The 20,151-nt window shown below is 51.2% G+C and overlaps 1 protein-coding gene across 3 annotated transcripts in view; it reads left to right on the top strand.

Annotated features, from left to right (window-relative positions):
- Positions 1-20,151, top strand: part of LTBP2 (latent transforming growth factor beta binding protein 2) — a 79,834-nt gene that overhangs the window by 41,223 nt on the left and 18,460 nt on the right. For all 3 annotated transcript variants that reach the window (XM_085301750.1, XM_085301749.1, XM_085301751.1), the window contains exons 8-14: positions 958-1,060; positions 10,774-10,848; positions 16,932-17,054; positions 17,566-17,730; positions 18,666-18,896; positions 19,466-19,488; positions 19,972-20,011. In XM_085301750.1, the coding sequence (XP_085157876.1) occupies positions 958-1,060; positions 10,774-10,848; positions 16,932-17,054; positions 17,566-17,730; positions 18,666-18,896; positions 19,466-19,488; positions 19,972-20,011 (760 nt within the window). The remainder of the gene's footprint in view (positions 1-957; positions 1,061-10,773; positions 10,849-16,931; positions 17,055-17,565; positions 17,731-18,665; positions 18,897-19,465; positions 19,489-19,971; positions 20,012-20,151) is intronic.

Raw genomic sequence — 20,151 nt, 5'->3', positions numbered from 1 at the left:
GGACATTTYTAGCCGGATAAATTCTCAGCATTACTAGGAAAAAAATAAACAAGATCTGGCCCTAAACATCTCACAAAGGGGCTGGAAAAGCCCTGTCCCTCTGAGGAGACAACAGCTCTCTGACTCTTGGAGCAGGTTTGCCTTCCAAGCAGCCAGCTTAAAGATGCCCTTAGAAGCATTTTAATTTTCTCCAGCAGTTCCAGAGGGCCGTGGTCAAGCTCTGGAAAGGGGCAAAGGGGAGGAAGGGATGCCCTTGCTGTGCTCACACCTACTTTAGCTGTCGCTGGGTCTGTGGCCGAGGAGACTGGGTGACGGCGAGGAGCCCGGGCGCGAAGTGTTTGTCTCTTCCCTCTGAGGCTGGAGCCAAGCTGATCGGAATGTGAGCGCTGGGCACGCGGCCATTTCTCATCTGGACGAGGGCCAGGTTTGGCCTGCGGACTGCGACAGCTCAGCTCTAATGGGGAAGCCTGTAATCCAGAGGGCCTTGCCGGGGGGAAGAGAGACACATTAAGCAAGAGAAAGTGCCTGACCGCAAGCTGCCCGCAGCCTGCAGTGGGGCACCCGTTTTGCGGCTACTCAGCGTGTGGCTACGAGCAGGCACTAGGCTGATCCTAGGGCTTTRCTGGGTGATATCATCTCTGATTCGTGCTCTGCGCTGCTTGATGTCTCCTCTTCTCCTCCAAAGGGGTGCAGTCAAGGGAGTTTCATRCTTTTCTGTCTGTGAAGCTGTTTACTGTCTTAAACTGTATCCTTGGTCCTGCTGCGTCCCTGCGGGGAGCGGTGATGTGTTAGCATCTAACCTCAGGACATAGTCTCCTGTGCTGACTCTGCCCCCACCTTGTAAGCAAGCCAAAGCTGTCTTCCTCCTTCTGCAGTACCTGCAAAGGGCAGGTGGGCAGGTGCATGGCCCTCTTTCTATCACAGAGAAACCTGAATCCTCTGCTCCTCTCTCTGCAGTGCGCTAACCCTCTGCCGGGGCTGACCAAGCTGGAGGACTGTTGTGGCAGCGTGGGACTCTTCTGGGGAGTGGACAGGTGCCTAGCCTGCCCCCCTCGACCAGGTAAGTGCTGCTGCAGGGAACTGCCTGCAACCTCTGCAAGGAAAAGAGATCCCGCCACGGCCGACAGGCTGCTTCAAACACCTGAGGAGACACAAAGCAGGGCTGCACATCCCAGCTGCCCTTGAATGTAGGTGTCCTTTTCCAAAGGCCCTCAGAGAAGGAGAATGTGTCTAACATGGTGTGCAGGGTGATGTCTGCTCTGCTCCGGCCTCAGCCCACACACCAGGGAGGAATGGTCTGGTTTGGGTGCTGGCTCCAAGCTCAGCGCTTTCTCCACAAACCGCCTCTGTAAAACCCCAGTGCAGCCAGTGGTTTGATCCATGCCAGATCCATTAGGAGGGAGAAACAGGAAAACAACGGCCGTGGTTTTAGGAGGTGCAGTCCTAGATTAGTTGAGGAGGCTGCAGACTCGGCCCTATAGAATTACGGGCCTGTTCTAGGCCCAACACGGGCTTGGCAGAGGCTTTGGAAATAACACTACATCAAACAATTGGCAGGAGCGCACCCAGAGTCCATTCCAGGGGCACAGGAATCCAGCTCTATTTCTTCTGCTCTCAGGAGCTGGACAGACTGATCCAGCCCAGAGACGGGGAATTCCTCAGCTGCTTCGCTGGGGTGTCAGGCCGTCTCCACGGTGTGCATGCCTTGGGATGCTCCAAGATCAAGACCCCACCTTGAGAGGGGAGAGGGACCCGGTGATTCCAGTGCTGTCTGGGGCATCTGCTCCACAGCTCTCCTCCTGGGCAGGCACAGCCATGCGGTGTTTCCCAGGTTCAAAGCCTGGAGAGATTGGCTGGGAGGTGGAGGTTCCAGAAAGACCACTGTGACAGGATGTGCCYCAGACCAGGAGAAGGTGGTGAGATACCATACTGGGAAGCAGAGTGACATAGTCTAGSTTGTCCCTCCTTCAGTCTTCCTCAACAGGAATGTGGAATTGGCAGCTCCAAATAAGCTAGCAGRCAAGCAACATGGGCTGGGAGGGCTTCACTCAGGCTGTTGGTGGGATGGGGGACACAGCCCGTCAAACCTCAGCTCCTCCCATGTAGTCCAGAGGCACAGTAGGGAGCCTGTGTTGAAGGATTCCTCGCTGGGAGGAAGGCCCYGTTTAAACCCTCACAAGAGGCGTCCTATTTATCCTGTGTGCACATCTTCCCTCAGCAGGAATTACTTTCTGCCCTCGTACCCCAGGCCTCAGAGCCATGGCTGGCCTAGAGATGGAGCGTGGAGGAGGGGAGGTGGTGAGCCAGCGTCCAAGCAACTGCAAGAGCACTGTGGCCCCTGCAGTCAGAGGAGCTGATCCAGTTTGGCCAAGGTGCTGTCCTGTGCCAGCTGCGATCCTGGGTGTTACAGGGAGATTGTGGCTCAGCTTAGGCAGACAGGGATCTTCTAACCTATTTCCTGTCTAGCTGCCCCGTTTCATCACTGTCTGGTTGCTTGATCTCCTGCCTTCACTATACAGAAAGACTAAAATGAACAGAGCCTGTGGCCCAGGACGCTTTGACCTCTGAGGATACCAGAGACTTTCAAAGCAGCAGGTTTGGCAGAAATGTGATGTTGGTGCCTTCTAGCTGTGCCCCAGAAGTTGTTCTTTGTACTCACATGTACACTTTCAAGAGCTGTTTGCAGCTCTTTTTCAAGAGCTGTGCTGCCTTAGTGCAGTTCCTCGTCAGTCAGGAACAGAGCTGGCTGGAGCCAAATTCCTTGCAATCACAGACTAGATTGTCAGCATCCTGGAACCCAGTGCAAATCTGAGGAGCTCTGATTACTGTGATTTTTCTGCTCTGTAAGACTTTGCTGTGGCCTTGAGCCATGTTGTTGCTTGTCTGCACTCATTCATGTGCCAGCCCTGAGGGAGACTTAAGCATATGCAGTATGCGGGTGACCAAATGGTTGCCTGGTTCAATACAAACAAGGAAATGCCCCATACAGGCCTCAGCTCCCTCCCCGTCTTCTCATGACATTCCGGCATTTCATTCCTAATGCGTGCCTGACCTTCATGTCCCTGATCACTGCTTTCCCCTACCTATCTCACAGCAGTCTCCCACCCACACTATTTCTCTGTGATCCCTCTGTCAGGAAGCACAGGGTCAGTTTAACATGTTTGCTAGGCTGCAGATGGCCATAAAATATCTGTATCTCCTGCCTCTCTGTGCCAGCATGCTAGGTACCACTCAGCAGTCATGGCCAGAGCAGCACCTGCACTGGACTTAGATTTTTGGGCTTCAAAATGCTTCTGTAATCACAGACTTCCAAGACATTAAAAACAGGCATGAAATAGCCACATGTGCTTCTTGGAGTCAGCCCGTAAAGTGAACGGATTTGAGAATTGCCTGCTGCCAGCAGGTGCCACTTGTGCCTGCTGCCAGCAGCTCAGCACCTGCACTGTGTCCCGGCAGCAGCCAGAATACAGGAGGGGGTTGTCGCTGCTGCTCTTTATTGAGTAGACAGATGCTTTTCTGACTTTTTTCAGACTAATTCCATAGGGATATGAAAAATGGATCCCTGTGGGTCTTCCATCTTCCTGTGCCGCAAGAAAATCCTGTCCCCCATCCCCCTGTCTTTGGGCTATACAGTTTCCCCTTGGAGACCAAATGGCTCTTGTTGATACTGGCAGGAATTCAGACTAGTTGAAGGGGCCATTTTCATCCTCTTTAACTGTGTGCAAGTTTCTCCTGCCTTTGCCTACCTCTGATTCACTGCTCTGTAACCAGCCCCGCATGCAGGAGACCACCTGGTGCAAGTGAAGGCAGCCATAAAGCAGACATTTGGCGAAGCTAGCTTAATAGAGCCATGCTGCTGTGAAGAATGCCAGACTGCTGGCATGCTCTTTTCTGGAGTATTGTCTCAACATGTGAGCGATCTCACCCCAGAATGGAGCCAGGGAAACAACGCTTTCTCCATGATCTTTTTGCTCTACTGGAGCCACCGACTACTACAACTTCTTATAGCCCTGTGCCTCTTTCTGCCAGGGTTCTCGGTTCTGTCTTTCCAGTGTGAAGGCATCACTCTGCATCATTTCTACCTGTAAACTATATCCCTCAGTCATCTCTCTTCTATCTCCTGGTCCTGCTGGCTTGTATTTTGYTCACCCAAAGTCACTGAAACTGCGTAGTTCGGAGACCTAGTGTTGGATGTACAGAGGTAACATGTCTGATTGATGTTTTCAACTTTCTTCTTGGCACTGTGGTCTTTAGAGAAAACTCCCTTCTGCACTGATGTGTCCCAGGGAGGTGTACTCCAGAACCAGACTTGACAGCTCTGGGAATTTCAAGCATTCCAGCAACCAGAGACAGAAATGGCAGAAGCGAGTTCAGTGTAAACACTTACAAATGTACAGAAGTGCAGCCAGGCAAGAGCTAGACAAATGGAGAACTTGTTTGGATTGACTGTCTGCCCGAGACACTGATTGTTAGTAGAGTCTGGATATGTCCGGATGTCTCTGTCGACTGCAGCTTTCATGTTTGGTACGTGTTTGTGTGCGGAAAGACATCAGAGAAGAGGAAGAAACAAAGGCAGGCATCTGTCCGAGCAAACCTGCCATGACCAATTCTTGCTGTTTTTCATATTTTACCCAATATCAGAAAAAGCTACGGGACTTGAATCCTAAAGAGAACATATCTAGAAGCTGAGTTCCAAATGAAGGTAGAGATGGGGTGTGACCAGACCAGGACMTTCTGCAACAAGTCCTACACTGGCCTCAGAGGTTCTTAGGCTTTGTTTGGGCTTTCAGCTGTCTGGTTTGCTCCTGGAAAGGCTGCGTGTTGTTAGGCTTCTTCAGAGAAGTGCACACAGAGAAGGGGCTTTAAGCAATCTGTAGCAGAGGGCGCTGGGAATTTTCTGTTGCTCATGTAAATGACTGCTGAAGATGGGATCTCCCAGATACAGAAGATCAGAGACAGACTTGGGGGAGGGAGAGAGCAGAGAGGTTCCTCTCTGAGTTGTTGGGTAAAGGTGGTCACTGAAAATGTGAGAGAAAGATGAGGTAGAGAGTGGGCTTGGGGCAAGACAGGACACCTACATGCAGCAGTGCAACTATAGAGCTTGAGCTGAGAATGGAGATTGCTGGATGAAGTGTGTACAGGTCTGTGTACACTGTAATACAAAGTAAATCAGACTAAAAAGTCTAATAACYCTCCAGGTCTTTAATACTCAGAAGAGGCCTTTAGGCACTCACTAAAAGACTGGAACAGAGAGCTAGGAGGAATATGGAAGACTATGAAGATAAAACACAAGGGAGATTGACAGTGGTAAAAGGGAATCGGAGACTGAGGAAGCTGTGAAAGCAGAAATATTTGGATGTGGCTGGGAGGAAGCCCAAACACAGGCAAGATACTTGAGCTGTGCGAGTGAGGAAGTTGTGCTACAGCAATGTACTGTCCTGTGGTGCCTTCGGGATGCCAGGGCTAGTACCACGCACATTGCTATGTAGAGTTACTCCTGCTTATTTACCAGACAAGGCATATACTGTTTTGGGGTATACAGTGATATGTGAAGAACAGCATGCTGAAACCAGGATGAGAAATGAACTATGCAAACTAAAACTAGCAAAGCCCCAGARACCATTTCGGTATAGGTAGACATCGAACCCAGGCAGGGTAATCTCAGGGCAAATTTGGATACTTTTTTCCCTGAAGCATTGGCCCTCCTCAGGCATCTGGGAATAGAGGCTAGAAATTGAGAGATTTTCTCTGAAGGCAAGGTGTTTACTATGATGTAAGACATCAAGTTTTTTCCCATCTCAGAATTGCTCTTTTTCCGTTTTTAGAATCATAACTCTAAGACTTATCAGAGAGGCTGATTTCTGAGAGATGTGGCCAAAGAGGCTCTGGAAGGTCCCAGGGTTTCTCCAGTAGAGGAGACTCCTCTGTTTGTGCCTGCTGAGATGGACCCTTGCACAGCTTCCTCCACCCCCCCTTCCCCAGGTCCTCACTCAGAAGGACGCACAGAGCAAGGCACTCAGCCAGAGACGGTCGCAGCCCTCATCTTCCACCTCCTTCTTGTCTCCAGGGACCATGCAGTTCTGCAATGGGGAGTGCTCCTGTATGGATGCTGCTGCGTCCATACTGATGACATATAGCCTTTCCTGCGGTGAGCAGGAGCTGCAAGGCTAACCCTCCTGTGTGGGTTTTGGGGAGTTTCTGGCTGCAGCAGTAAACCAGCCTATTCCAGGTTCTGTTTTTTCACTGCCCACTATCCCTTACTTTATGCTGCAGTGTAGCTGGGCAATCTGCCTAACCATGGGCTTGGTAACACACTGGCCAGGCATATGCACTGCAGATCTTCATGTGCTRCTTTCTCTCCTCCTGCCGATGAGTTTTAACTTTATTAAGAGTCAAGCCTTTGAAGGCCATTGTTTTGTTTTTATTCCCACTCCCCATGTTTTTTCAAGTTTTTTGTCCTAGAGAAATGTCTGAATTTCACTGGAAAATTGGATCTTGCAATGTCTGGCTTGGCGTCTGCAGCGCTCCCCAAATGGACCTCCCACTGTGAGAGGGGTGGCAGCTCACCCATGGAGCTGCCGTCGTCAGAAACACCGAGTGGCTCCGCAAGCAACACACTCCTCTGGGCTGTGCCTGGAGGCACCGAAACAGCAGCTGGCGTCCCCTTGAAATCACCCCCCTGGTCTGCTCTTACTGCAATCGGATCAGGGAGGATACAGAGGAGAAGAAAGGAAACAGAGGATGAAGGCTGTGGAGGATCACYGGAGCTTGCTCTTCTCCAGCCAGAGGCAGAACACTGACCTGAGGCCCAGGCAGCAGCTGGACTCCAGCACCCTGCTACGCTGGATGCCATGAGCCCATGCACCTGGCTCTTTCCCTTTTCTTCACGTTGGGGAGCACAGGGCAAGTGGAAGTACCGCAGCCACCCTCCTGACTGCATGCGCTGTGCCCAGTGCTTGCACAGAGCCTTGTCTAGTCTGGGTTGGGGTTCTTCTGTGTGGCCAGTCCAGCACCTCCAGAAATGGCTGCATGTCCTAAAAGTGGCAAAGGAATTCAGCAAGACCAGGTTTCTCGGAGAGATAATGTCTTTAGTTTGATAAATGGAAAGAGTTGAAAGGAACTGGCAAGCTTTTAGCATCCAAGCATTTCCTGACTTCTCTTCTGATCTAACCACAGGCTTGCCTTTACCCCTTTCAGCTGAGTGATATTGGCTGCCTAATACAATGTATTATATCACCCTGTGAGCCTTGCCTCACTCAGGCTCTTGTGGCTAAACTGCTAGGAGCAGTTTACTTCCAATTCACCATTAGTCTGAGCTTCATCCTGTCTTCAGGCAGCATTTCCCTATTGCCATTCGTTCGGACTGTGTCTGTGCCACTTCTGTCCACCATCAGCGACAGACTTGGCCTCTGGACAAGAACCTGGGGAAGCATGGGTTTGTAGTGACCGAGAAGCCAGGTCCTGGAGTAAAGTCTTTTTTTTCCTGAGATGGCAAGACTGGAGTGGGAAGTGACAGAATACTTCTGAATTGTGTCTGGCTGCTTAAAAAACATCCTACTGAACTGAAAAAAAAAAAAAACTCTTTGCCTGCTTTCCGTGCRTCTCTTCTCCTTCTCATTTTGATGTGCTCAAATACTTTGCTAGCTGAGGAGAAAGGCACTAGTGTGAGTTCAGGCTGTGCCTGTTTTATTCTGCGACTATGAGCTAATCTTTTGTGGTCTCCCCCTGGAATCACTTGGGATGCACAGACCCTCTTTGCGAGCCCAGCCCCACTGGGGACACGTGGTGTCTGCAGAGCTCCCCGAGAGCAGCGCTGCACGGTGACACAAAGCAAAGCTGGACCAGCCAGTGGGCAGGGGGCTGCTGCAGAGACCCAGGGCAGTGCTGGTGTGCAGCCACCTGGRAAGTTCATCCCTCCAGCAGTGCTCAGGGTGCAAGGCTCTGAGRTCACACGCTTGAGTCAGGAGCCGGAGCTCCCGGCCCTCCAACAAGCCTGAAATCCCTCTGCCTGGGAGATGCGGCTCAGCCGCTCTGTCTCCAGGCTAAGCCCCGTTCTCCCTCCTTGCAGAGAGCGTAGGCAGTCAGATGCAGGAGCCCAGGACGTGCCGGCGGGATTCTGGCTGTGGATGCTGACAGGTTGCTTGCTCTCTCTGATCGTCAGATCTGCTTTCTCCTGTTCATCCCCCCTGTTAGGTTCCAGAGGAATAGCTTCCAAACGCAGTCTCCGCTCCGCTAGTGCAGCGGCGTGGCAGAGGGATGGATGTTGATCCCCTTTGCTGGAGGCAAAGGTGTTCTAGACTGTTTTTTCAGGGGGTTGTAGTCTCTGCTGTGGTTCGGCAGCTTCAGAGCGTGTGGAAGGAAACGATCCTCTGCTTGAGTAACCAAGTACAAAGCTGAGAGTTAATAGTTTACATCCTCCTGCAGCGCATGCTGTCTTCCCTTGTGGCTATATCCTGGCAGAAGGAGAGCAGCCTCCATCCAGTACTTCAGAAACTGTCTTGGTTCCCCTTGGTACAGAAAGATCTGCTCACATTACATTGCAGTTATTCTTTCCAGGGAATGTGGGTTTCTTTACAAAATTACGCCATTCATCCACAGCCTCACGACTAATTTGCTGCATTAATGAGCTGCAGCTTTTTGAGCCCTGTGGAGGCTGAGGTGGCACAAGACCTGCWCACTCACCCCTCCCTGGGATTTTCCACCCTCTGCCTTGCCTTCTCCCCAGCAGCATCTGGCAAAAGGATGCTGCACAGGGTCTTTTTCTCTGCAAATGCTTTTTGGAGATGGCGCGGGGCTCTGACACATGTCATCACTGTTTGATCTCCAGCTTGCTTGGCTCCCTGTTGGAGGGGCTCGCATATAACGATGCTGCTTCATTTGAGCATCTGTTATCACATTGTGCTGAGGCTGACAGATGCTTCCAAGCACAGTTAATGCCTGTCTGCAGCCCCTAGCCCACAGACCACGGTGTGGGAGGACCTGGAATCTTGCTGGGGCCCCAGAACTGTAGCTCATGAGCTAGAGGTTGTTTTTCCCTTTCCAGAATGTTGGAAATTTAGCCAGTGCCCCTGCTCTTGACCTCTGGAGTTCTGGTAAGTGATTCCCAGTATCGTATCACCAGCTGCACCCCCTTTCCTCTAACTTCCAGATATTTTTAAACAGCTCCTTCTTCATGACTGAACTGGTGAGGGGGTGAGTAGATTTTTTTTCTTAGTCTTTCACCCAGCCAGTGAGTCCCTCTCTTTGCACTTAAAGAACCTTGTAGCTTAATTTAATATACCTGAGGAAACTAGGCTTCCTGTCCTCCATCCTGACACARGATGGTGAACAGCTTCTTGTTGTCATGTCTGTTATTTCCCAARCACCTTTTTGTAGGAAGCTGGTTCCTAGTTTTTGGCCTCCAAGAAGTGACCTAAAATAGCTTTAACCTGTGCCAATGTGCTCGATGTTACGGACTCTCCTGCTTTCTGCCGCCAGCTCTGTATTTGTTTTCTTACCTTTGTAGGCTCTTTTTGACCAACTCCTGTCTCAAGGATGTTACCCCTGGTTCTTGAAAGCTGCAACGTATTAGGAGTCTAACAGGTCCTAGAGGCAGATACACTTTGTGCCATGAAAGGCTTCCCATTTAACGACCCTGGAGTGTGAGCTACTGATGACAGGCAGGAGGAATTTGACTGGTGGGAATATGGCTGAATAGCTACTTAGCTGTTACACTCACATCTTGTTTCCAAACATATGGTCCAGAACATTGAAAAGAAGTCCCACCCTGGGAAAATCTCATCCTTAGGCTTCCATCCTTTCTACTCCACCCCATGCTTACTCACTCACTCCCGTCCTTCACCTCCCAAACTCCCTTTCTGTTGCTTCAATATACAGTGCCTAAATTTGATGTTCTTGGGATTTATTGGCCATGTTTTACTTTCCTATAAAAATTTGGGAGAGATTTAATTGTGCAGGTTACAGGTCATTTTGAAACCCACAAAACTATTTTAAGCAGCAATTTGAAATTGTCTTTAGTGAGAGTGATTGGGGCAGGAAATCATGTGGAGTCAGAGCCAAGAGATCCTTGTAAAATAGGGGGAAAGGTAATAAATGGGCCCTGGGCTGTTACTTCAGCATGTCCTCAAGGACCTCTGTCATTTCTTCCACTCTGATCCCCCTTGTCATATGCAGCCTGGCTACCCAAGCTGGCTTGGGGGAAGCTGAGGTGACGCAGTAACATACAATTAAACACAGGCGGCACCTCTGGGTCGCTGGTCTGGCACCTGCCAAGTAGCAGAAGCCACTGCTTGGGAAATGTGTGAGTGTGTCTTCATGGTTGGGTCTATCATCCAGGCCTTTCCTTCGTGGCTGCTCCTGCCTTTCCCTCTGCCCCGGGAGTCTCCACAGGCTTGTTGAAGGCCAGCCTAGGTATCCCTCTGCCCAAGTGGTATCAGTGTGGGTAGGAGCTGCCTATTGGCTGTGCTGTGTGGGTACTCGACCCGCTGATCTTGTGTTCAGGTTGAGCAAAGGAGGAAGCAATGTGTTCCATTATGGAGGAGAAAGCATCTCTGTGAGGGGCTTTTTCGGTGGTGGTCTTGTGCCTGTAGCRGAGGAGTTGAGCAGAAGAATAGAGGGGGAGATCATGACTAGCAAAAGATTTTTTATTATCTATAATGAAGAGGCACACATGCAATAGCATGGAGATGGGGATCGTGTCTTACTGGCAGAGGAGATAGGGCCCTAGTGGCTGGCTCTGCTGCCTATTTCCTACACTGTTTGCTCTCTTCCCAGCACACCCGGTGATTGAGAATGGGCAGGTGGAGTGTCCCCAAGGATATAAGAGGCTGAATGGGAGCCACTGTCAAGGTAAGGATGCTGCTTTTACTCCTCTCTCTCCTTCACACATCCTCAGAAAGAATAATAAATATCTATACAAGTAAAATAGTTATCCAACGTCCCCAATAYAGATCTGCAAAAATAAAAATCCCTATGCTTCCATCAAGTGTGAAAAAACCCAAGTAACGCTGGGCTGCATGACTCAGCTCAAACAGTCAGCTCACAACTAGGCCAACACAAGGAAACTCACCTGATAAATACTACTGACAGTCTTAATTTTGATTTCAGTTGCCTGCTGTACGTACACGGTAAGGATCTACATTTGCTGCCACATTAAGTGTATGTGTAAAAGCACTTCTCCTGCAGTCTGAAGCAACGCAAGTTCTGTTGCCTCAAAAGTTTTGGAAGATTGTTTGTTCATTTATCTCTTTTGTAAGTGGGACAGTGCCATAAAAGTGAATCCTTCTCTTCTGAGTATGTCACTTGTATACACTGCCAGGCTCTGCTTGCCTGCCCCACACTGCTGGGGTCCATGCATTCTCACTCCCACAGTCCCTCAGCTCCATATGTGGAGGGTACCATGATGTACTTCTCCCCTGCTCATGATTATTTAGCRTTTGTGTTTTCTGTGTTCTAACTGAAGTGGAATTTTATGGTTCCATTCTTGTGATTCATGATAAGCTGAGAGGTGTCATGTAGAAGATGCAGCAGGGAGCTTGAGCCCTCGCCGTGCAAACCGAGGGCTGGCAATCTAATGACTCATCTTTTAGCTAGGACTTTCCACTATGCTTGCTGAATTAATGAGTCAGCCTCCCCCCACTATCCTGGGGGAGAATTTTCAGTAATGCTTTGGTGCTCAGGTCTCATCCCTTCTGCAGGCGTTGGCCACAAACAGTGCTACAGATAGGAGGAGCTACTCAAAGATGCTAAATAGGAATCTGAGGARCAGAGCAGCATGAGTGATTGGTGTCAGTGAATAGAGACATATAGCATCTGCTTTGGTTGGCATCCCCTCTGGAGCAGGGTGAGGCTGAGAAGCAGAGGGAGATGGCAATATGGAGTTGACTAGAAAAATATTTTCAYGCAAAAAAATCATGAAGCAGAGTTAGGCGCTTCTGCTGGTTCCTTTGTAAGCCAGGCCAGAGAGGTACTTCTCTGCAGATAGCCTGCTGCCTTAAGGTGCTTTTCTGATCTTTGTTGTGGCTGTCAGGAAGCCTAGCACCTCACTTGAAGGTCTAGAGTGAGCAATTTGACTGATAGACTGTGGGAGAGGCTGCGGATGTCTCTCTCTCTCCTGCTCAGGTAGGAGGAGAGCCAAGGGGCTAATGAGAACTGAAGGTTCCTGAGGCCTTTGGCTGTAGCAGAAGAGCTGAGCTGAGAAGCAGTCAAATGACTGCTTCACTGAGCTCTGGCTTTTCAGGCTCTTGTTAAAGTGCTCAGTACTGGGTCCCATCCTGTTCAACTTATTCATCAATGRCCTGGATGAGGGGACAGAGTGCCTCCTCAGCAAGTTTGCTGCTGCTACCAAGCTGCGAGGAGTGGCTGACACACCAGAGGGCTGTGCTGCCATTCAGAGAGACCTGGAGAGGCTGGAGAGCTGGGTGGAGAGGAACCTCATGAGGTTCAACAAGGGCAAGTGCAGAGTCCTGCACCTAGGGAAAAATAACCCTAGGCACCAGTACAAGCCGGGGGCTGACCTGCTGGAGAGCAGCTCTGCAGAGAAGGACCTGGGAGGCTGGTGGATGACAGGTTGACCATGAGCCAGCAATGCCCTTGTGGCCAAGAAGGCCAATGGTCTCCTGGGGTGCATGAGGAAGAGTGTTGCCAGCAGGTYGAGGGAGGTGATCCTGCCCCTCTACTCAGCCCTGGGGAGGCCTCATCTCGAGTACTGTGTCCAGTTCTGGGCTCCCCAGTACAAGAGAGACATGGAGCTACTGGAGAGAGTCCAGCATAGGGCTACGAAGATGATCAGAGGGCTGGAGCACCTGCCCTGTGAGGAACGGCTGCGAGAGCTGGGGAAGAGAAGACTGAGGGGGGATCTGATCAATGTGTACAAGTACCTGAAGGGAGGGTGTCAAGGGGACCAGGCCAAACTCTTTTCAGCTGTCCCATGTGACAGGACAAGAGGCAATGGGCAGAAATTGAACCACAGGAAGTTCTGCCTGACCGTGAGGGGGAATTTCTTCCCCGTGAGAGTGACGGAGCACTGGAGCAGGTTGCCCCGAGGAGTTGTGGAGTCTCCTTCTCTGGAGATCTTCAAGGCCTGCCTGGATGCAACCCTGTCTACCATGCTCTAGGTGATCCTGCTGAGCAGGGAGGTTGGACTAGATGATCTCCAGAGGTCCCTTCCAACCTTACTGATTCTATGATTGTATGATTCTGTGATTCTAAAGCACTGATGAGTGACTAGAGGAGGGCCGTGGSAAGAGCCCACCTCACTCTGTTCCGTATGAACTGCAAGGGTTGTCTCTGGTGCATCCCAGCAGAGGAACAAATATCTCCTTCTACAGGAACTCCTTTCCTTATCTTACTGCAGCTCATCGAGCAGGAACAAGCCTGTAATGAGTCTGAGCTGAGAATGTGTGGAATACCCAGCACTGGGTGGCTTCAGTTCCCACAATCCACCCAGATTCCAGGAGACATTCTCCGGACTCATTCCCCTAGAAAGGAGGAAAGGAGTTTGGCCACACAACACAGATTCTCCTGCATCAGCAGCTGGGGACTGAGAGCCATAGCATTTTCGGTGACTGCTGATTGCCTCTGATTAACAACAGCCTGGAGGCTTCAGCTCTATGGCTGTTAAAGAGAACAGCACAGGCTGTCCTCACACTAGCCAGGGAACCTCCCAGTGCTGCCTACACCAGCAAGGAGGATGTCACTGGAAGGAACAGCRCGGTTGCAATGCATGAGGCAGCTTATGGATGTCAGTTTACGGGCCCCTTAGCCTCTTTGTATGCGCCCAGCTATGTCTCTGGCATGCWCAGCGGGTAGGAGTGTGTGGCGTAGAGCTTGCTGTCTGCTGCTGTTCCCCTTGAGGGTTCTCACTGTGGATGAGTCTTCTGCTGTCAGTGGAAAAGAGGGGGTTGGAGTAGGGCCAGGATGTGGCCCTGTTTTAAATTAAGCGCACAAGCCGTCGGTGCTTGTTTGTCTTGCACTCTCATTACTCTAATCCCTTCAATCCCTTTGCTTATACATAGGCCAAACACCTCATCCATTTGGTGTGTCAGAATGACAGGGCATTCAAGTGGAGCCAGGGAGTGACAGAGAGGAGCCCTGAGGCCATTCCGGAGAGCCCAAGCTTCTCTGAGTGGGGTTCCCAGCACATCTGGTGGCTGATTCTGCTTCTCATGAACTCTGTCCTGTACTTGGCACAGGACAGGAGACCAGTACCTGTCACAGTGCTGGCACAGCCACCCCTTCTTCCCATCTTCCCAGAGCCGCAAGAGAGGGATAGGCAAGTATCACTGCTATGCACAGCTTTTCTGTATCATGCAAGATAGAAAGTCTTTATTGATTGCTCCTGTCTGTGTTGAGCTTTGCTGTCTCTCAGCTCTGAGGCCACCAGTTCTGTTGTGTGGAGGAGGACATTCTGTCTGGGACTCACTCACACCTGCCTATCTAGAGAGAGCTTGGGAGCTGTCCTTCCTCAGGGTCTGGGATGATCAAGAGGCATGCAAAGGACTGACTGTGCCACCCTGGTAAGAGGACCTTGGGATTAAATTGCTCTCCATCATATGCTGAAACAGTTGCAGCATAAACTGGGGGAAGACCTTCACTAGGTCAGCACAGCCAAATCCTATTACYCTGTAGACTGCTGCACATCCCTGTAGCATTAATACTTCCAATTGATTGATCATGGCCTGATCCTGACAGCCCCAGTGTGTCTCAACCATGTACRGGGCAGCTGGTGGGATGAAAGAAGGAGTTCAAGAGTGCAGGACTGCAGGGGACCTTCCAAGTCCTTAAGTCAAAACTCTGGCTGTTGTGGCTGGCTGTATGATAGCCCCACTTTCACCAAAAAGTGCTGCTCCAGCTCCAAGGAATAAGGTAGTGCTAGGAAAACAGTGCCTGAGCCCAGCTGTTCTGAGCTAAGCCTTTCTCATGTCTCCATTCCTCACAGTGTCCCAGCAGTCCTCCTTACACCTACTCCACCTTGAGTCAGTCCCTAGAGCACCACCGGTGCTCTGAGGACACTTGATGTCCCACCGTATCATTATACTTGCATTGGGACTACTCTGTGTCTTTGGAAGGCGTTTGTCAGGGTGCTGCCTAGCATCACATTTGCCTTTTTCACAGCAGTGTGATGTGGGCAGCTTACAGATGTCCTATGAGCCCTCAGGTCCCTCTCACTGGCTGCTCCCRCTTGATGTTCTCTTAGCTTGTGATAAATGCTTTTGCGGTTTGTCCCCACGTGCTACTGAGGTTCACCCCATTCTTACCACTCCATCGTACAGTCCAGCTCTTCCTCCACTGCTTGTGCCTCATGACACAGCACATTTCATCAAGACACCTTTCTGGGCCAAGGTCTTCAGTGAAGATAAAAAAACAAATCAAGCCATGAGGAATGCTTCCTCCTTGTCCTTCACCCTGAAATCTGCCCTCAGCTTCCCCTTTACACACTTTTTGCYGATCTCCATCTTCTCCTGCTTAGCTAATACATTCCTATCTGGTGCTGTAGGAAAGGCTTTACTGCAGCCTAAATGGATGGGTCCTGTGGTGTTTCCCTTCTGGAAAACCAGTTCCCTTCCCAAAGACTGTGTCTTATGCTGAGTCTGTGGCAAAGGGAGTGCTTGAACTTGGCAACTTTTTGCTCACATAACCTGTTTGCAGAAAGAGACACTACAGTGACAAACTGGAGAATGGCACCCTATAACCATGCTTGGCACTGAGGCACTGTGTGAGGATCGGTCACTGCCCTCTCTGTGGGATGGCACTGTGCTTCGCAACAAGGATCCTCTGTGGTGGACTGCTCCAGACTAGCAGGACCAGCGGTTGAGTTAGAGGACAAGACTTGCTTGCCAATCAAGGCTCACAAACATGACCTTGAGGGCTGTAAGAGTGATCTTAACAGGGTGGCTCATCAGAGGCACCGCATCTGTTTTCCATGAGGATTCCAGCAGAGCAGTCATTTGAGAGCCATCCCTGCAGCTGCAGCAAGCAAGCTCTGTGCAGCAGATGTGGGATTGCTATCACCACAGAGGCTCCCACCAAGCTGCTAAGTTCAGAGGCTGTCTGGGACACCTGTGTGGCTGAGACCTGGGCTCTGACCCATGGCACCTGRTGGGAGGCTCTGGGCTGAGGGGACCTGAAGGCAGGAAGAATGACAGAATAGCATCAACAGCACAGGGCCAAGGGTGGACAACAAGGATGATGATACCTTCGCATTTGTCAAGGGCAATTGTATTGCAGCAAGCCTGAGAGACTAAAGAACGACTGGAACTTGAGGCGGTGACAGAGAGGACCATATGCCTGCAGCCAGATAGRTTACACAGAGCTCATCTAAGAGACCTGAGAAACAAGGCTTTGTGGCAAGAGGCAGCCAAGGCCTGTGATGCGAAGGGAAGGCTGGAATGTCCTGGCTGATCAGAGCATCATCCCGGCTCCCAGATTCCCTATGTCTCCAGTCCTCCAAGAGCTGTGGCTAAGCTAGAGCCTGTGCCAGTGCCTGCTCTGGACACTTATCTCTGTGCCCTTCCTGGAAGCTCTCGATGAGCCCTGGCTCAGCTGTCCCTAATACCATGGCAAAGAAGGTGCCTAACCTCTATGTGTGGAAGCACCTTGGCACATGACCCCATGGTCTGTTGCTCCTTTTGCCACCTTGGTCTGATTCTGCTGAGACTAGCTCATCTGGGAGGGGAAGGATAGCATCAACCTTTTGCTCCTGCTTGGGGTCACTCTTAGCCTGTGAGAAAGGTGGCTAGAAGGCCTCAGAGAATGATGTGTTGATTTTTTAATCAATTTGCAGGCTCTGGAGGCTGGCTTGACTAAAAAGCAGTAGGGGGAGAGCTCCACTCTACCTCGCTGTCTTTCCCATGCCCAGCAAGGGCTTCCAGGCCCTAACTGGGCAGCAGGGTCAAGTTACTTGGCTGAGCCAGTCTTTCTCTTCCACACAGATATCAATGAATGYGTGATGCAGGGCCTGTGCAAAGATGCTGAGTGTGTGAACACCCGTGGWAGCTTCCGCTGCACCTGCAAACCTGGTACCATGCTGGACCCATCCCGCAGCCACTGTATCTGTAAGTGCTCTAGAGAACCACCCAAGCTGGGAAGGGGCAGTTGCCCAAGGCCCTCCAGGTATGTGCAGGACCCCACAGRTCATGAGCTGAGTGGGAGCTGCAGTATGCTTCATACCTCTTGCAAGGGTGTATGAGTGCAGGAGGAGACACTGCATGCCTGTAGACTGTCCTGTGTTTGTGTGCATGGGCACCTGGGTTCCTCTTCAGACAGAGCTCTTCTCCATGGACCTCTTATGGTCTTCTGCTCCTGTTCACTTCAGAGCCCCAAAACTCTCAGCCTCCCTGTTTGACAGAGCTCCCACAGGAGCTGAATTAGCTTGGGACTGACACAGGTGGGGGTAATGGCCTGACTGATGGCCCAGAGGGTTTTCTCTGATGAGGATGGGGCAGTTCTTAGGATAGGGAGGGAAGCACAGKCAAAGAGAGGCTTGAGGTGGAGAGGCTGAACATCCTTTCTCTCTTTGGTCAGTGTAGAGCTTGACGCCAGGCTGACTCTGCCATTGTGTTTCAGCGGACAAGGCAGTGTCCATGGAGCAGGGGCTGTGTTATCGCTCAGTAGCCGGAGGTGTGTGCTCCTTCCCCCTCTCCCATCGAATCACCCAGCAGATCTGCTGCTGCAGCCGTGTTGGCAAGGGCTGGGGAAAGAACTGTGAGGAGTGCCCCATGCCTGGTTCAGGTGAGATGTGCCCACTAGGCTGGGGCTTGGGCTTGCTTGAACTTATGTTCTCTTCTAGCTCCTTGCCTACAGTCAGCCCACAGTGAGACAGGGGTTATGCAGTCCAGGGACCAGTGCACAGGCTTGATCTCAGGGGTCTGTGGGACACAGCACTAGACCATGTACATGGCTGCAAGACCTGGAGCAGAGTGACGCAGAGGCAGACCTGTGATACAGATAAAGCAGTCCAGGGAGCAGACCTGGGTAATACTAGGCAGATACAGAAGTCCCTGATAGGAAAACACTGTGCACCAACGGGAGCACGCAGCCATGTYTGTGCCTAGCTTTGCTTGACAGCTCTTTCCATCTCACTCGACCTCCCTTGAAATGAATGTTTCATCTACTGCTGGAGTGACAGGTAAAGAGGATGAGTTTAGCATTTCTTAGCATGTAGCGGGAAGGAGACAAAAGTGCAGAATTCCTTGCAGATGGGAAAGATCTGGGGGTGGTTTGTGTAGAGTGTCTTGAGTGATGTGCAAAGCCCCTAGCACCAGGGTACCAGGARTTTTATCTGCTCTGTTGCTCAGCTTCAATCTTCATGTGGCATGATCCCGCCCGAACAGTACTGTTATAGGGGATACATGTAGTTTTTGGTGTCAGGGAACACTGGAACCTGTTAGAAACCTACCCTGCACTGTGGGCCAATTCCTTCCACTTGAAGCAACCACTTCAGATGTGTTTCTGCCATGATTTAACCCTTAGAAATCTCCGGAAGATGATAGGATGGGAGAAACTGTCACCTACATTCACATACACACACTGTAGACGTATTTTCACTCCTCCTTTACTGTCCCACCTTCAAGTGCTATGAGCCAGGTTTTAGATTTGTGGTCTCTGCATCAGCCTTTCCTTTCACCCCCTGCCCTCTAAAGCTTTGGCTTGATTTTCCCTCACAGAAGCCTTCAAGGAGATTTGCCCAGCAGGACATGGCTACACCTACTCTAGCTCTGATATCCGCCTGTCCATGAGAAAGGCAGAGGCAGAAGAGCTACCACTCAGCTTGGAAGAGCGAGGGGGAAGCAGCAACTGGACATTAGACTGGGCAGGAAGAAGACAGCAACTGCAGGACAGCTTGCGTGGGAGCATCCTGGAGGCATTCCCCCGTCCTGGCACCTCAGCAGGAGAGGGTAGTGCGGGATCTAATGCTCAAAGCTGCTCCATCTGGGCCTGTAGCAAGGAAGGGCAAATTCCCAGGCCCTGTCTTGTCCCCATGGCTGGATTTCTAGCTGATAGGGACTCTCTGCATATATGTGGATATGCAAGGTGTCTTTCAGTCCAACCAGTATCCCCAGGACACTAGACACAACCTCATCAAGCCTTTGGAGAGGAGGTTGAGTGTTCCAGCTCCTATGATCACATCTTTGCAGCTGGTGTTGGGTGGCCAGGCTGCCTCTGCTTGGACCTCAGGTCTGTGTGGGAGCCTTGGCACTAAAGTCCTTAGGGCTTTATCTGGTACAGCCAGAGAAAAGTGTGACTGATGGCTTGTGCCAGCATCTGCTGGAGTGGAAGCTCCTGGGGTCTGTGAAGAGCTGAGAGAGGAGTCCTGGTGTGTTGGCTTTGGGAACAAGCTCTTACTGAGGAGAATGAGGGACTCAGAGGCAGTGTCTGGGAGGTGTGTGATGTTAGAGCAGCCAGGACTCAGGAAGGATGGCAGACCCTCTTGTCTCTACTCACCATGCACTGTTTCACTTTCCAGGTGAAGTTTCTCCTGCTGGGCAGGTGAGTAAGGCTTGTCTCGCTAAGCCTGTGTGTATCTGTGGTGGCATGAAGGGTGGGAAGAGTGATGTGTGTCATACAAACAGGTGTGAAATGTGATCAGAGGTAGGACTTGAGCAAATAGCTGCTGGCTAAGAGAACAGAGTGTGAACTACAGGCTCTTCCTCCCCCAGCTGAGCTGCTGTGGCTGAAGTCACTGCACCACCAGGTGCCCTACCCTGTGCAGACCCCTGCCCTGGAGTGTTTGACTGAGAAGTCAGAATGTGAAGTGGGATGCCAAGGTCCAGAGGAGCAGTGTTTTGTTCAGGACATTGTGCTCAGAGCACTGCAGCCCTGCCATGTGCACCCAGTCACAGCAGCAATTCCTCCCATGGCAGAGTCTCAGAGCGCAGGAGGAGCTGGGAAGTGGACGGGGAAGTGTCTTTGGGTAATTGCTTCTCAGCTACATTCTTGTGGGAGAGACACTCTTATGTTTCTGTCCCTTAGGGCCCTGCTGATGCCACCCCAGAGCCTGCCACACACACCGGTAAGTGCCCAGCTGGCACGTGGTCAAGGTGGTAGCAGAGAAGAGGTTTTGAGCTGCCGCCTGTGCATGGCACCAGCCAGAGCTGGGCAAGATGGGCTCCTGGCTGTTCTGGCTAAGGGTCAGTGCAGAGGGAGCCCTTG

This window comes from Rhea americana, unplaced genomic scaffold, assembly GCF_003343005.1.
Source record: "Rhea americana isolate MKP2758 unplaced genomic scaffold, rheAme1 scaffold_18, whole genome shotgun sequence".
Lineage (NCBI taxonomy): Eukaryota > Metazoa > Chordata > Aves > Rheiformes > Rheidae > Rhea > Rhea americana.
Note: the sequence above shows the minus strand (reverse complement) of the source record. Positions and strands in the feature narration are given on the sequence as shown.